Source organism: Brienomyrus brachyistius, chromosome 6 (genome assembly GCF_023856365.1).
Source record: "Brienomyrus brachyistius isolate T26 chromosome 6, BBRACH_0.4, whole genome shotgun sequence".
Lineage (NCBI taxonomy): Eukaryota > Metazoa > Chordata > Actinopteri > Osteoglossiformes > Mormyridae > Brienomyrus > Brienomyrus brachyistius.
This window is the reverse complement of record NC_064538.1, coordinates 4,565,173-4,580,890: the sequence shown is the minus strand read 5'-3', so window position 1 is coordinate 4,580,890 and position 15,718 is coordinate 4,565,173. Positions and strand designations below refer to the sequence as shown.

At 39.3% G+C, this 15,718-nt stretch overlaps 2 protein-coding genes, 1 long non-coding RNA gene and 1 pseudogene across 12 annotated transcripts in view; 3 read left to right on the top strand and 1 right to left on the bottom strand.

The window, feature by feature from the left end:
- LOC125745247 (uncharacterized) overlaps window positions 1–2,260 on the bottom strand; it is a 62,305-nt gene extending 60,045 nt beyond the window's left edge. For both annotated transcript variants that reach the window (XR_007398612.1, XR_007398611.1), the window contains exon 1: window positions 2,174–2,260. This is a non-coding gene — a long non-coding RNA (uncharacterized LOC125745247). The remainder of the gene's footprint in view (window positions 1–2,173) is intronic.
- LOC125745233 (tumor necrosis factor receptor superfamily member 14-like) overlaps window positions 1–5,786 on the top strand; it is a 58,901-nt gene extending 53,115 nt beyond the window's left edge. For all 6 annotated transcript variants that reach the window (XM_049017868.1, XM_049017870.1, XM_049017867.1 and 3 more), the window contains exon 9: window positions 5,630–5,786. In XM_049017868.1, coding sequence (XP_048873825.1) covers window positions 5,630–5,786 — 157 coding nt within the window. The remainder of the gene's footprint in view (window positions 1–5,629) is intronic.
- LOC125745244 (tumor necrosis factor receptor superfamily member 14-like) overlaps window positions 1–15,718 on the top strand; it is a 24,783-nt gene extending 9,065 nt beyond the window's left edge. Inside the window, exons 1-9 of one of the 4 annotated variants that reach the window (XM_049017894.1) lie at window positions 9,576–10,086; window positions 12,820–12,948; window positions 13,597–13,699; window positions 13,798–13,923; window positions 14,042–14,197; window positions 14,307–14,394; window positions 14,524–14,699; window positions 15,017–15,061; window positions 15,291–15,718. In XM_049017894.1, the coding sequence (XP_048873851.1) occupies window positions 12,931–12,948; window positions 13,597–13,699; window positions 13,798–13,923; window positions 14,042–14,197; window positions 14,307–14,394; window positions 14,524–14,699; window positions 15,017–15,036 (687 nt within the window). In that variant the 5' untranslated portion in view covers window positions 9,576–10,086; window positions 12,820–12,930 and the 3' untranslated portion in view covers window positions 15,037–15,061; window positions 15,291–15,718. Of the gene's footprint in view, window positions 1–9,575; window positions 10,087–11,284; window positions 12,949–13,596; window positions 13,700–13,797; window positions 13,924–14,041; window positions 14,198–14,306; window positions 14,395–14,523; window positions 14,700–15,016; window positions 15,062–15,290 lie in introns of those variants that run through there. The other 3 variants (XM_049017897.1, XM_049017895.1, XM_049017896.1) reach the window with 3 other exon arrangements.
- Window positions 1,773–5,837, top strand: LOC125745238 (tumor necrosis factor receptor superfamily member 14-like; annotated as a pseudogene).

Genomic DNA, 15,718 nt, shown 5'->3' with positions numbered 1-15,718 from the left:
CATACAATTGTTTTCACATTATATCGAGTATTCCTAATTGTATCAGTAAGTGCAGTGCACTACAGTACACAGTATGGTGCATCACAAAGTCTGCTGCATCCGCTTATTTAGTAACAGCGGTCAAAGTAGGCTATACGAAAGTAGGACAGCGTTTAAGTATCAGGAAGTAAGACAATGAAACATTAGAGCAATTTTAAAACATTTATTTGAAATATGCCTTTATATACACTGCAAAACATGCGAAGTTTATATAAGATAATTCAATAAAATAGAAGCGAACAAACGTGGACATTCGTTATGTGTTTTGCAGCTCAGAAATACTCTCTCTCGTAAACACCTATAAATTTGCGAATGTGGATTTTAAAATTACATGCAGTTCTTTGCTGCCATAACTCCTGAGACAACACTAAGTAATACAAATAAAGATCACGGAATAACAAACCTAAGTGATGAAGCCTTGAAAAACTTAAGCTAATTACGCTACAATAAATGAATCGAGGGCTCATGCTCGTGAACCTGACGTTCTTTCGTAACGACATATGAAACATCGCCGCGAGTTTTACACGGTATTACGGCATTACAGCTGTAAAGCGAAACCGAAACATTTACAGTCACAACATGACTTCTGCCTTCCAAAGTTCTACGTGAGTATAAATAAGATAAAATTATTCTAGTAATAGTAAAGAAGTACTCATAATATATTGTAACGCCGCGGAGCATGTGGGGAAAATGTAAATAGCCTTTATTTGTATGGGGCGCCGTTTGTAAAGATAGCAAACATTTTTGTACTTGCCACTTTTTCAACATTTAGTGCAATTTTCTGACATTTAGCTAGAAGTCAATGGTGTTGTGGATCATCAGGTTTTTTTGCTGTGTAAATTATGTTCAAAATTGTTTATCATATGTAAATATAAATGGCTTGTCTATATATAAATATTAAATGTAAATGTTAAATATAAAACTTAAATATAAATATAAATGTTAAATGTTAAATATAAATGTTAAATGTAAATATAAATATAAATGTTAAATATAAAACTTAAATATAAATCTAAATATAAATGTTAAATATAAATGTTAAATGTAGACTCCATATGTTGAGAACATATGCAAATTAGCCACGCCCATTTGAGTAAAATGGGCGGTACCGACGAGAGCGCAGGTTAGGGCTGATGCGGGACAATATGGCGAAAATACATTCATAGCTTCCTGATGTCACAGTGGAAGGTGTACATGATGTTGCTTCCGGCTGTGTAGCAATAACATGTAACGCAGCGCGAACAACTGCCAAAACTGCACATTCTATGGCCTCTAAGTGAGCGGAATTCGCCATATTGTCCCGCATCAGCCCTAACCTGCGCTCTCGTCTATACCGCCCATTTTACGCAAATGGGCGTGAACAATTTTGAACATAATTTACACAGCAAAAAAACCTGATGATCCACAACACCATTGACTTCTAGCTAAATGTCAGAAAATTGCACTAAATGTTGAAAAAGTGGCAAGTATAAAAATGTTTGCTATCTTTACAAACGGCGCCCCATATATTTGTGTTCCGATTACTCGTTGTTCCCGATTGCCGTGTGTGATCTTGAATGTGTCCTGGGTGAACAGCGTTCGGTCGTTACCTGATTATCTTTCGCTTTCATCTCTCCCTTTCTGTTGCTGCCACCGCGGTGTCTTCGTTTGAGTAAAGTAGTAGAATTTCAGTTTACCAGTGTAATATTGCCGTTAGGATTATCGCTTTATTCAAAGTTTTATCGGACATGTTTGGCTTCCGCAATTCAAGTAGGACATATGACTCGAACGTCGGGTAGGACACTGCTTTAACTTTATGCTTTAAGGTTTCATTTCGACATAAAATGTTTACGAAGTTGGTCTGTTAAAATGTACCGATTTCAGTGTCTCATTGCCAAAGGAAATTACGAATATTTGTGTATTTATTTGACTGTTTATTTCTCGTTCTGTCTGAACATCGTTCCGGCTTCTCCGTGATCTAGTCATTCCAGTCCAGTTTTCCCTAGATCCATGCCACAGTTTCCACCCCTGTACGTTCACTAGCCAGCTCCACAGGCTTGTTTATTGCTCTGCATTAGAGTCATATAATTAGCCAATGTTTAAACGGTAATGAGTACCGGATTGGGAAGTACTGTGCTCTGCTGTTGAGCCCAACCTTTGCTGTCCCTGGCCCTAAGAGTATGACTGAACCAGTATGATGCAGCAGGCGACAGCCACCTTACATCTGCCTTTGAGATAAGAAACCTGCTTGGAAGACAGGAGTTCGAATTGGATTCCACTGATCAGTCCATGGAAACTGCCACCAGGGAGATCTGTCTTATGGAACTCCCCACCCAAGTAGAATGAGTTTTGACCCATATCACAGTCCCTGTGTGTCTGATTTTATTAGGTAATCATCAGATGGAGAGAATGTTTTATTTAACTGACTCCCCACAAATGCCTGTACCTTTGGGACACTCCTGAATTCTCACACAATAACACTGTGGCATGGAGCTGGAGAAAAATGGAATGGAGGTGGCTGGTGACAGGAGGAAAACATGGTTCTGGATCACGGATGAGCAGGAATGGAGTTCATTGGGGGTGAAGGGTGAAGGTGTAACAACAGATGTAAGATAAATATGAAAATATCCATCTCTGTATTTAAATGTATTCCCTGTTTTCACCTAGGATGGCACCTTGTTGATGTAAGAGATTGGGAAGGAGGTCTGCAATGCTGTGTGATGGAAAGTGAATCCCAGATATTGTCATCTGTGATTTATGGTTATTTCTTAAGTGCTGGATGTCCGATTCACCCAGAGGATGTTCACAACATGCTTATTCTGCTTCAGGTTGTAATATTTATTTAATGCTTTGTAGCTGTTTCTAGACTTTGTGTTGCCTGTTCATACTTCTACATTTCTGTCCTTTCTCTATAATCAGGAAGTGCAGAGAATCAGGCAGATCAGGCCGGGAACATCCCAGAGCACAGAAGGACTTGTCAGCTCTATAGATTCACTTAGTGTGTCTTGCTGTTTTGGTAAAACATTATGAACCTGTTAAGCCATGAAGATCAGAATGGATTGACCAGTTAAAGCAGAAACTGCTTTGTTGAGACTGAGTACTCATGTACATTTGATTGCCCTCATTTTAACCATTAATATCTTCAGACTATCAGCATTGCAATGAATGCTTTTGTTTGTTAACCATCTTACTGTAGATACTTCAGTCTCACACACATGTATGAGATGTATATAAAAAATTCTTTTATTCCTGAGCCACGTTTCTTGTTAAACTGTATTTGAATTATCTCTGTCTGTCCAGGTCACTCTGATTTAACTGTTTGTTTAGGTCACATAAGCAGCATATATATTGTCATGCTATTAGTCACAGCCCATGTATGTTTAATGAAAAGCATGTAACCTGATTAATGGGTATTTGGTACTTTGTTAGATAAGGACTGATTTCATACAGTCTAATAGGATGTTTTTTTTTCTATTTCACAGACATTTAATCATTCTTCTTCTGTGTGTTAATTATAACCCCTGTTCTGCATGCGGCCAGGATGAATATAAAATCGGTGATGAATGCTGTCCTATGTGTCTCCCCGGTAAGTCACATTATACCATAGTGGCCACAAGTCTCATTGCTTAGAAATGTCAGAGGAATCTGGCAGAATAACCAGCATCTCTTCTGTTTCCAGGAAGTCGTGTCTACAGACATTGTACAGCCTGGACCAGCACTTCATGTGCTCCATGACCAGATTCTACGTTCAGCGACCAACCTGATAGTCTTGAACAGTGCAGCCCCTGTACAGTCTGTGTTAAAGGTAACATTTCAGTTCAGTTCAGCTACCCATCATATTAACTCATTCATGCAGTATAATACATTCATTTTTGTCTTGGGTGTTTATATTAGTTCTGGTTACTTTTCTCTTCGCTCCACAGGCCTTGGTGTGAAGACAGTGACAGCATGTACACCCTCTTCAGACACAGTGTGTGGGGTCCTGGAAGGGCACTATTGTATTAATCCTTATAAGGGAGGATGCAGGGCAGCCAATAAACACACAGCCTGCCAACCTGGACAGTTCATCCAACAGCCTGGTTTGTGTGGATTTCCGATTCTCATAATATATGTTTTAATGAGTAAACTCAGATATTAACTTTGCCATCTTGAAATAAGTTAATGGTTTTAAATTTGTTTCCCTCTCAGGAACAGAATACACTGATACCGTCTGTGAGGACTGCAGTGATAATTCATACTCTGATGGCTCCTTTACCGCCTGTAAACCACACACAGAGTAAGTTTCATAATTCCAGTCAGTCAATGATCAGAAATTTTATTTATGAAGGAAAGATTATTTTCCTGTGAGCTTGTATTATATTTTGTCACAATAGTTTCTCATGTTTTACATGCTTATTTTTACAGCTGTGAGTCCAGAGGACTTGTCACAGTCAAAGCAGGAGACCAAGCAGCTGATTCTGAATGTGAAGAGAAAAGTAACATTGGATTGTTTGCTGGAATAGCAGCAGCAGCAGCAGTAACAATAACAGCAACAATCTGTATATATATGTATAAAAAATCCATGGTAAGAACATACTGAAGTGCATACTTAAGGTCTTATAAAAATGGTTTTTATTGGGTATGAACAAAAAATTCACTGTCATTTTAAATAGTTGGTAGTAATGTGAAACTAAATGCATAGTGAAGACGTAAACTTGAATGGCACCAATCTGTACTGCGATCATTTCTTAATGTAAATATATGGGGTTTTTTAGGTATATAAGAGCAGAATAAGGTGTTATTTATTTTTGTACAGATGTCAGAAATTCATGTACTGCAGTCAACCAACCTTTCATAAGACCAGACTGCATTAATACTAATTTATATTCTACAATTTTGACAGGATCCTCCCCCAGAAGATGAACGTATGCTGCAAAATCCGGCAAAAGTAAGTCAGTGTATTAGTAATAACTTCAGTAAAGTAACAAAAGGTTCTTTTATGTAGAAGCTGATTGATTTCCATCCCACTGAGGTTAGTGTAAAATGAGCTTCCATAAGAAGTCACAGTTAAAGCAGGAGACCAAGCAGCTGATTCTAAATGTGGAGAGAAAAGTGACACTGCATTGATAGTTATAGTTATAGGAATATTAATAACAATAATAATAAGTTACAGTATTAAGAAACAGAAGAAAAATCCTTGAACGTGGTAAGAATATTACATACTTAATTACATATGAGGGTTTATAAAAATGGTTTTCATTGGATATGAACAAAAATTCATTTCAAAAACAGAAGTTGGCAGTAATCTGAAATACTAAATGCAGAATGAATAAGAACTTCAATGACACCAAGCTGTACTTTTGATCATTTTTTTAATTAACGTATCTTTTAGGAATCCATGAGCAGAATAAGGTGTTAAATTTCTGTTGTTTTGCACATATTTTTTTAGGAGAATTCATGTAATGCATTGAACCAACTTGATTATTCTACAATTTTGACAGGATCCTCCCCCAGAAGATGAACGTATGCTGCAAAATCCGGCAAAAGTAAGTCAGTGTATTAGTAATAACTTCAGGAAAGTTAACAGAAGGTCCTTTTATGTAGAAGCTGATTGATTTCCACCCCCCTGGGTTCAGTGTAAAACGGGCTTCCATAAGACAGTGACTGTGGATCCCGCATTTATGTCCAGGTCTGTGTTACACGTGTATTTGCTGAATTCTGCAGAGGTTAGTAGTTCACGTTGCTCTTGTGCTAACAGGCAGCTTGTTTCTTCTTCAGGTAGAAGATGACAATGTGACATAAATCCACAGAGGAGCCACCTGTATGTTTCACCTGCCCCTCCTGAATAATTTGAACCATAAAAGTTTTCAGTGTAGCTATCAAACACATTTTGGTGGGACATTAATAATCCATCCCTCTTCTGTAACACTCATGTTCACAGAATCACACACTATGAGCCCTTTGAAACGGCCAAAAGAGTCCAGTGCAAACTTCAGCACACAGAGCTGGCGACAGGAATTATATCCACAACCCGAGCTGGACCGGCTGTCTGGTACTTCAACCATTTTCCTGATTTGTGTGCTAGCTGAACTATAAATTGGGTTTCAATTTATTACTACTTGAACATTTTCTTAACTTGTTTGTTTCTAATGTGATTATATATATATAAGTAAATGAATGAAGTCATGATTTTTTGTTATAAAACCAATAAATCTGCAATATTTTTACCAAATTAAGGGTCCAAAGACTTTCTATGAGCATTGTAAGTGAATGAGCATATTAACATCATGTTATTTCAGAAGCCTTTCGGTTCAGAATTAACTCTATGCATTTCAGCAGGGGTTCATGTTAAACAGGCCATTTGTTGCCTCTTTGAGATGGTTACTTTAAACTTCAGATGTAAAAGTCAGAGACATGCCTGATACCTAAAATCAAAGCTGACCGCTGTACAGTTTATTTCAGTAAGTTGAATAACTGAAATTCATACCCTGTGTGTAACTTATGTACAGGTAAATTAAAAAAAAAAAATCTTTGTTTTGGTATTTTGTAAATATTTCAAACACTATGGTGGATTAGGTCCATTTTTATATATGTGGTTAGGATGTTTGTGAGAGACTACAGGGTGCAGGAGAGTGACAGGGGCATTAGTGGACCCTGAGGTCAGGTCATTTTTCCACAGTGCATGGCCTGACATTTGTGGCGGAAATGCAGAATTTGCATAATTTTAATAATTCTAAAATTCAGCGTACATAATGTGAGGCAGGACCACACTTAAACTGGCATATTAGTGAAGATCATCGTATGCATTGGTACACGGCAAAACATGAATATCAGTGAAAATGGAAAGATGAAAATCACTTTATATATTGTAACTGTAACAGCAATAATTTATGAATAAAAAACTAATAGTGTGACTACAGAGTCGCCCTATATTGCAACATGATGTCACACTTCTGACCCTGATACACCTGCCCCCCCCCCCACCAATATTAATATGAAACCTACACCGCTGAGTTCAATGATAAAACTGCCTTCACACATCATGCTCCTCTGCAGCCTGTTTGACCCCCTGTTGACCCTCGAAAGAAGCTGGGCCTTGATATCATTGGGCTGTTTGAAACGGCAGCCCATGTCTGTTGCTGTTATCTCACTGACAGATTAATACTCCAAGTGGCCTCAGCTTGCTTTCTTCCACAGTGCTACAGCTGTTGACGTTATAGGGTTTTTAACTTCTCAGCTGCCAAGGCAACCCAGAATGCGTTGTCACTGACACTGGGCCGCAGTTCACTTCGGCTGTCTTTGCTGAGTTCCTGGATTCTAGGGACACGCATGACTTCCGTACATCAATCTGCAGCCAATGGAGCCTTTGAACGATTCCATCGTGCCCTGAGAAGCTGCATGCAGCCTCCATCTCACCCCATAAACTGCGCTATGGCTGGAAGGTTGTGTACCAGACTGCACGTCTTCCCTCTGCCTCCCACTGCGATAGCTTGTCCCACTGATGTATGTGACAAAGAAAAACAGAACAAGATGAAGCGCTATACTGACTGCAGGCGTGGTGCGCGTGCTGCTCCCTTTCCTGAGGGGGAGAGAATGAGGATAAGGATTCCCCAGGTAGCTCCTAAAGCTAATCCCAGACTCTCTGCCCCTGTAACAGTAGAAAAGAAAGTGGGACCCAACAGCTTCTTACTGAATTATGGGAAAAGGCGGAATGCAACACAATTTCCACCTCTGACTGAGAATGGCCACGCAAACCATACAGTGCCTATAATGTTTACTGACTAACAAAGCAAATGCTATAGCACACTATGCTACATGCAGAGCTATGCTCTACGATGGATGATGTGATTTCATCCGGACACCACAGAGAAGACTGGCAAGCTTGATAAAATTACCTTCTTGGTGTTTGATTATCAGATAGTTTTGCTACGTTTAGGACCAACATCCACCAGTGAGTCAGGTTTGCCACTTGGTTCTTTTTATTACTGATGCAGGCAAGTATTACAGAGAGAGGTGTTTTGTAATGCTGTCATATTTTGTAACGCCACAAGGTGGAGCTGCAGAGTAAAGATGAGTGATGATTCAGAGAGAGACGTGCGACGAGGCGGCTTGGTATAGAGTTATTTATCATCTCCATCATCTACTTCTCACCGTTTCTTGGATACTACACCACCACAAAAACCTTGATATTATGTTAATCGTTTTTGTTAACTGATTTTAGTTTAATGACCCTCTGGCATTATCTGACTATGCTGTTCGTTATTAATAATCATTTTAAAAGGATCCGAGTCAACCGTGGATGTCAGTCGCGCATGCGTCAGCGTTTACAGCCAAATACAAAAGCAGCTAAAAAATGTAACTATAGCTGAAAAATAACTGAAAGCCAGCCAAATGCAAACCCACTACCTGTGAGGGAACCACCATATTCTGTAGCCACGAACCAAAATAAACCAGCAGACTTGGTGATATTCATTGTGCTGCGGACTGTTTGGAATCACGTTCAAATTTTGTCAGAAAGAAATTAGATTGTACAGAGAGAAAACCCAACCCGAAGCAAAGGAACGGTATACTGAAAAATCTAAATCATCCGAAACGTGGATCCATACGAAATTCCTAGAGAAAAACGGATTTGTGACTTTGAAGCCTTACCTCCCCTCAGGTTTCCCGATGTTCTAGTTACCTTGTGTGTGTCGTGAGTGCATATAGACCTGCACAACTTCGAAATTTTAAATCGTTTGGAAGCCCACGTACAATTTATCAATGGTTGGGTACACAACCTGGAAGTTTATGAAGATCCTAACTGTGGAGACGTTTTGTTTGAGTATTTTTAGTTGTATATCTGCATGTAATGATAATACAGTGCATTTTCACACACTGATTATTATTTCTTGCTATTGTTTTGGGCACAGGTCATGCGTTGTCAGCGGCTCACCGAATCTCCATTAAAGCCCTGGGTGATCGTTAGCTGCGGCGGGAAGGTGGATTGCCTGTTTGCGAGATAATTTTTTGTACCGTTGTCATTTATGAGATTTGTACTTTTGCACATTGTTATATCTTTTTATTTGCATTTTGTCATACTGTTTGCATTTGTGACATTGTTGCACTGACAGTTTATAAACTATTTACAGTACTATTTACAAACGAGCACAAAACTGAAAGCTGTATTTTGAAAATAATTTTATTAAATTTTGCACAGAATCGTATTGTGTAATCAGATTTCAAAAGGTTATTATACTACTGTTTTGATCACTGTAAAGACTTTAGCATTGACGCTAACTGCAAGCACAATGCTGGGCAAATTTAGACTTTGATAATTACCATTAAGAAAATTCCTGGGACATACTTTAAACCATCGTGGGCAGTCCGACAGTCTGTTGTCTAATTTTTTACCTTGTCGACCGAACAGATGTTGCAACCAACAACATAAGTCCTTCCTACCATGATTTAAATATACTCTAAATGTGAATCGACGTCAGTAACAACTTTTCTTTATTACGACACCTGCTACGTATCAGTAACCACACCATTTAGCGATTCGCACCATCCCGTCCCATAAGTCATTGCGATTTGGCGTCACATGCCCGGAAACTGGGAAGGTTGCGCTTTATTTATTTAGACCCATGTGTTTTGCTGAGCTCCGGTAGGCTAAATAATTTGTTTGCTTCTGGTCCTTCAAGTTTGGCGAAATCGGTAAACTAAAGGTGTTTAAGAAATGCCGATTGCTGTACCTCCATCTTGGGGAAAGGGCAGCATTAAAGGTATGAACAAACCGGTAACTCCTGACACGTGCTCTGGCCGCGGTTATGTGATGGAGACAGGCGGCAAGGATTTGCGTCGAGATGCCTCTCAACGCCTATCAGTACTAACCCGAAGAAAATTAAACCAGGTGAAGATTAAGTATCCGACGCCGCTATCCTTATTGCTGTTAGCTACATAGTGGAAAGACCAAACGTGCAAGATAAAAAGTTAGAGGTCACTGTCGCTCAGGTAAAGCAAAGTCTAGACGTCGTAAATCAAATGTCAAGACGAGCTGAGTGGGAGGACACAGCAGATGGAATCTACGGATCAACGGTATGAAAGAAGCCAACGGTGAGAACAAGATGTGATGAATGTATTGGCTAAAATTACACTGTATCTGGTCCAAACTAGAAGACATTATAGACGCAGTCCACAGATCGGGTAAAAAGTTAGCGGGGAAGCATCGTCAAGTTATAATCCAATATACTGCAAGAAAATACAGAGATTAGTTTTGGAAACTCGCGAAAGACTCACAAATATGTGAAGAACACAGAATAAGCTTCGCTGAAGATTTCTCATTTTTTGACCGAAATCCTCGCGCTGCTTTGTGAAGCCAGAGTGGCCTGCAAAAGGCTTATTACCGTGGTCCTCACGGTCACACAGTGTGATGAGCTGGGTATTTAGCGGTAGCGGTGGGTGCCGCCTCGGAGGATTCCTTCTGAGGGTTACCCTAGTCGTCTACAGGTGTGCCTGCAGTCGAGTGCGCTTACAGACATACAATGACTAGGGCTGGTGCACAGAACTTGGCACTTTTTAGCAGTTAGATGCACACCGCTCGCAAACGCAATCTCTTCCTCTTGCTTCTCACTCCACCCGGCTACGCACGCATACTCCTCCCACATCATGTGGTATCCCTGACATTTAGCTCGTTTCATCAGGTAAACATATTGATAGTCACTATCAGTAATCACTATTTGTATATAATCCAAGTGTTGACAGTACGTTAATGTTAACTGTTCGTGTCTATCCTTAAATGCTAGGGCTCCTTAAAACAGCGTAAAGAGAAAAGCATTTTTTTTTTGCATTGTAAAAAGTTTCTCATGTAACATTTTTACCAGAAACAAGCGTCAGAATCGGAGGAATCGTTTTGGGCAAAACAGTGTGGCTGTAAAATTTTATTTGGTAATGGGTGTACTAGATTAGCCGGTGTGGCTATTCCTTTTTGCAATTTTAAAAGGAAAATAATTAATTCAAAAGCTAATGTATAGCTTTTGAAGTTTAGGACCGTTAGTTAACCGTAGATGGCAGTATAGAGCAATACGAAAGTGATTGTTTTTTTAGTTTTTCTTCCTCAACTTTGACGTGAGTATGGAAAAATAAGAACTTGTTCTTTAAGTCGTAAACTAGTATTCATAATGTATGTTTTAATGATTAAAGAAGCAAAATATATATTTGCCAATTTAATGTTGACGTTAGGTAACGTTATCGTATGTAGTTTTATCGGGAATGTTAAGGCTTCTGCATTGAAAGTAAACGTATGTAGGATTCAGTTTCGGGTAGGACGCTACTTTAACCAAGGCTGTCTTTGTTTAGAAAGTTTCGCTGTAATGTCTTTGTTTTCCATGCTGTAATTATCCAATGCGAATGTAAAGAAGCAGAATGTAAAAGTTCTTTAAAAATATCTAAAAGGAACTTAGACATTTTCTTATGGTTTCATTTCGGCTTCAAATGTTTAAGTTGGTTTTGTAATATAAAGATGATACTTTAATGCACCGATTTCAGAGTCTGATTGCTACAAGATATTACAAATATGTGTGCTTTTGAGCTAGTGTTTATTTTAAGTTCTCTGTGAATATAACCTTCTGTCACGCCCACTGAACTTCGTTTCAGCTCGTCTGTGATCCAGGCCAGGTTTACCTCTCACTAGCCAGCTCCAGTACAGTTATCTCGAGATCTATGCGTGTGCACCCGTCCACATTTACCTGTCAACTGTACAGAATTGTATCTAATATTCTGCATTACTATTGTCTATATAATTAGACAATGTTTCAGTTACAACTGCTATCCTGTGATTGGGCAGTTATTTTCTTGTTATAACACCTGCTTCGTGACTGATTGGAATCTGGTAGACTAAATTTTACAGATTGTCTGTTTGAGTGTGTGATACATGAGCCTGCTATCACTTTTGGTTGTTGACTATTGTCTGCATTTAGTCCTGTTTTTACCTTGTGGATTTGGATATGTGCCTTTTCTGGATATTGAACTTCTCTGCCTTTTGACTTTTTGTTAACATGAAATCATGATTCACAAGGGATCAACTTCATTCTGCCCTGAGCCTGATGAATTATTGCTCAACCCAATTAAGTCCACCCTGACTTCCTACCGTGGTCTGCTGTTGAGTCCCACCTTGGCTGTGCCTGGTCCTAAGAGTATGAATGTGCCAGGATGGACCCAGCAGACCTCAGCCACATTAAACTTACCTTGGAGAAAAGGAGCCCTGCTTGGAAGACAGGAGCCCAGATTGGACTCCACTGAGCAGTCCATGGAATCTCTGCCACCAGTCTAATGGAACTCGCCACCTGAGTGGGTTGTTGGTTACTCTCTCAGATTTTTGTCATAAAATTCTGCACTCCAGCAGTCTCCAGTCATTTGAATATGGTGGTATTGTTTGACACATTCCTTTACAGCTTATCTGAGGATATAAATGAACTTGCCACACAGAAGTTGCGAGACTCGTTTGACGAGTTGATTTAGCAATCCAGGTAGGCAACCAGATAACCTGGCCCAAGTGGGAGGGAGACACTTGTCAATCTGATTTTACTGGGTCAGCAGGAGAGGGTGTTTTATATGGTTGATTCCCCCCAAGTACCTGTAGCTTTGGGGCATCCCTGATTTCTCACACAATAACACTGTGGCATGGAGCTGGAGGAAATTGGAATGGAGGTGGCTGGTGGCAGGAGGAAAACATGGTCTGGATCACCGATGAGCTGGAATGGAGTTCATTGGGGTGAAGGTATAACAATTGATCTAAGAAAAAATGAAAATATCCATGTCTTAATTTAAATATGTCCTGTTCTCACGCAGCATGTCATCTTATAAGGGAATGGGAAGGAGGTCCGCAGTGCTGTGTGATGGAAAGTGAATCCAAGATATTGTCATTTGTGATTAATGGTTTGACCAGAGGATGTTCACAACATGCTTATTCTACTTCAGGTTGTAACATTTATTTAATGCTTTGTAGCCGTTTATAGACTGTGTTGTCTGTTCATCCTTCTTGCTCTCTGTCCCTACTCAATCAGGAAGTGCAGAGAATCAGACAGGGAACATCCCAGAGCACAGAATGACTTGTCAGCTCTGTAGATACAATTACTGTGTCTTGCTATTTGGGTAAAACATAGTGATCCTGTTAAGCTGTCATGCAGATCAGATTGAATTGACCAGTCACACTATAAACTGGTCTGTTTTGAGACTAGTACTCATTACTCATTATCATCCAATTTTTTTGTCATAATTTTCACATTTAAAATGTCCACAGCCTATCAGAATTGCAATGAATGTTTTTTTGCTTAACCCTCTGGCTGTAGTTACTGTAATTTCACACTCTGCTATGAGGTGTATATAAAAAATACTAATTATTCATGAGCCACATTTCTCATTAAATTGTATTTGAGATATTTAAGTCTGTCCAGGTCACTCTGATTTAACTGTTTTAGATCACATGAGTAGCATATATACTGTCATGCTTTTCATCATGAATCATGTATGTTTAATGAAAAGCATGTAACCTGATTAATGGTTAGTTGGTACTTGCTTAGATAAGGATTGATTTCATACAGTCTAATGAGATTTTTTTCCTTTCAGACATATTTAGTCCTTCTTCTGTGTGTTAATTATACCCCCTGTTCTGCATGTGGCCAGGTGGAATATAACATCGGTGATGAATGCTGTCCTATGTGTCTCCCCGGTAAGTCACATTATACCATAGTGGCCACAAGTCTGTTCTCATTGCTTAGAAATGTCAGAGGAATCTGGCAGAATAACCAGCATCTCTTCTGTTTCCAGGAAGTCGTGTCTACAGACATTGTACAGCATTGACCAGCACTTCATGTGTTCCATGCACAGATTCTACATTCAATGACCAGCCCAGTGGTCTTGAACAGTGCAGCCCCTGTACAGTCTGTGTTAAAGGTAACATTTCAGTTCAGTTCAGCCACCCATCATATTAAGTCATTCATGCAGTATGATACATTCATTTTTGTCTTGGGTGTTTATATTAGTTCTGGTTACTTTTCTCTTCGCTCCACAGGCCTTGGTGTGAAGACAGTGACAGCATGTACACCCTCTTCAGATACAGTGTGTGGGGTCCTGGAAGGGCACTATTGTATTAATCCTTATAAGGGAGGATGCAGGGCAGCCAATAAACACACAGCCTGCAAACCTGGACAGTTCATCCAACAGCCTGGTTTGTGGGGATTTCTGATACTCATAATATATGTTTTAATGTGTAAACCCAGATATTAACTTTGCCTTCTTGAAATAGGTTAGTGGTCATAAATTTGTTTCCCTTTCAGGAACAGAATACACTGATACCGTCTGTGAGGACTGCAGTGATAATTCATACTCTGATGGCTCCTTTACTGCCTGTAAACCACACACAGAGTGAGTGTCATAATTCCAGTCAGTCAATGATCAGGATTTTTTTTTTTTAGTGAAGGAAACGTATTTTCCTGTGTTTGTATTACATTTGGTCACAATAGTTTCTCATATTGTTCATGCTTATTTTTACAGCTGTGAGTCCAGAGGACTTGTCACAGTTAAAGCAGGAGACCAAGCAGCTGATTCTGAATGTGGAGAGAAAAGTAACATTGGATTGTTTGCTGGAATAGCAGCAGCAGCAGTAGCAGTAGCAATGGCAGCATTAGCAGGAGCAATATATAGATTATATAAAAAAAAGTTATTTCCTGGTAAGAATATTACTTTCTTAGGTGCATGCATACTTAAGGTTTTAAAAAATGGTTTTTATTGGCATGAACAAAAAATTCACTGTCATTTTAAATAGTAAAGTTGGTAGTAATGTGAAACTAAATACACAGTAAATTTGAATGGCACAAAGCTGTACTGTGATCATTTCTTAATGAAAATGTCTTTTTAGGTATTCAGGGGCGGAAGAAGCTATGTTATTTATTTTTGTACATGTGTCAGAAATTCACGTAGTGCAATCTACCAGTCTGTCATAAGACCAAACTACATTAATATTAATTTCATTGTAATATTTTGACAGGATCCACCCATAGAAGGTGAACGTATGGTACCAAATACAACTAAAGTAAGTCAGTGTATTAGTAATAACTTCAGGAAAGTAACAGAAGGTCCTTTTATATATAAGCTTATTCATTTCTACCCCCCTGGGTTCAGTGTAAAACGGGCTCCCATAAGACAGTGACTGTGGATCCTACATTTATGTCCAGGTCTGTGTTACACGTGTATTTGCTGAACTGCAGAGGTTAGTAGTTCACGTTGCTCTTGTGCTAACAGGCAGCTTGTTTCTTCCTCAGGTGTAAGATGACGATGTGACATAAACCCACAGAGGAGCCACCGGATCCTTCTGGATGTTTCACCTGCCAGGGCCCCAGAATGCAATGAAATTCTTTCCTTGGTCACGCTGGTGTCCCTAACATCTGTTTTTCCTTTTTTTAATTTTCTATCTGCAAGTCTGCGGGTGCTTATCCACCACACCGTGTACCGTATTTTTGGTTGGGTGATTTTCCCTTTATTGGGAATGACCCCAGTGTGTTTTTCCCCCAAAACTCACACTCATGGAAGAACGTCAAGGTCAGAGCCAATCAATGGCAGAAAAGGGGCAGATCTTCTCCTCTGATTGGTTCTGACCCTGAGATTCTTCTACACTGAATTTTTCAGTTTGTCAAGCACATCTGCACTTTTAAATTTTGTTTTAAAATACTGAAGTTTTGCTTTTCTTTTT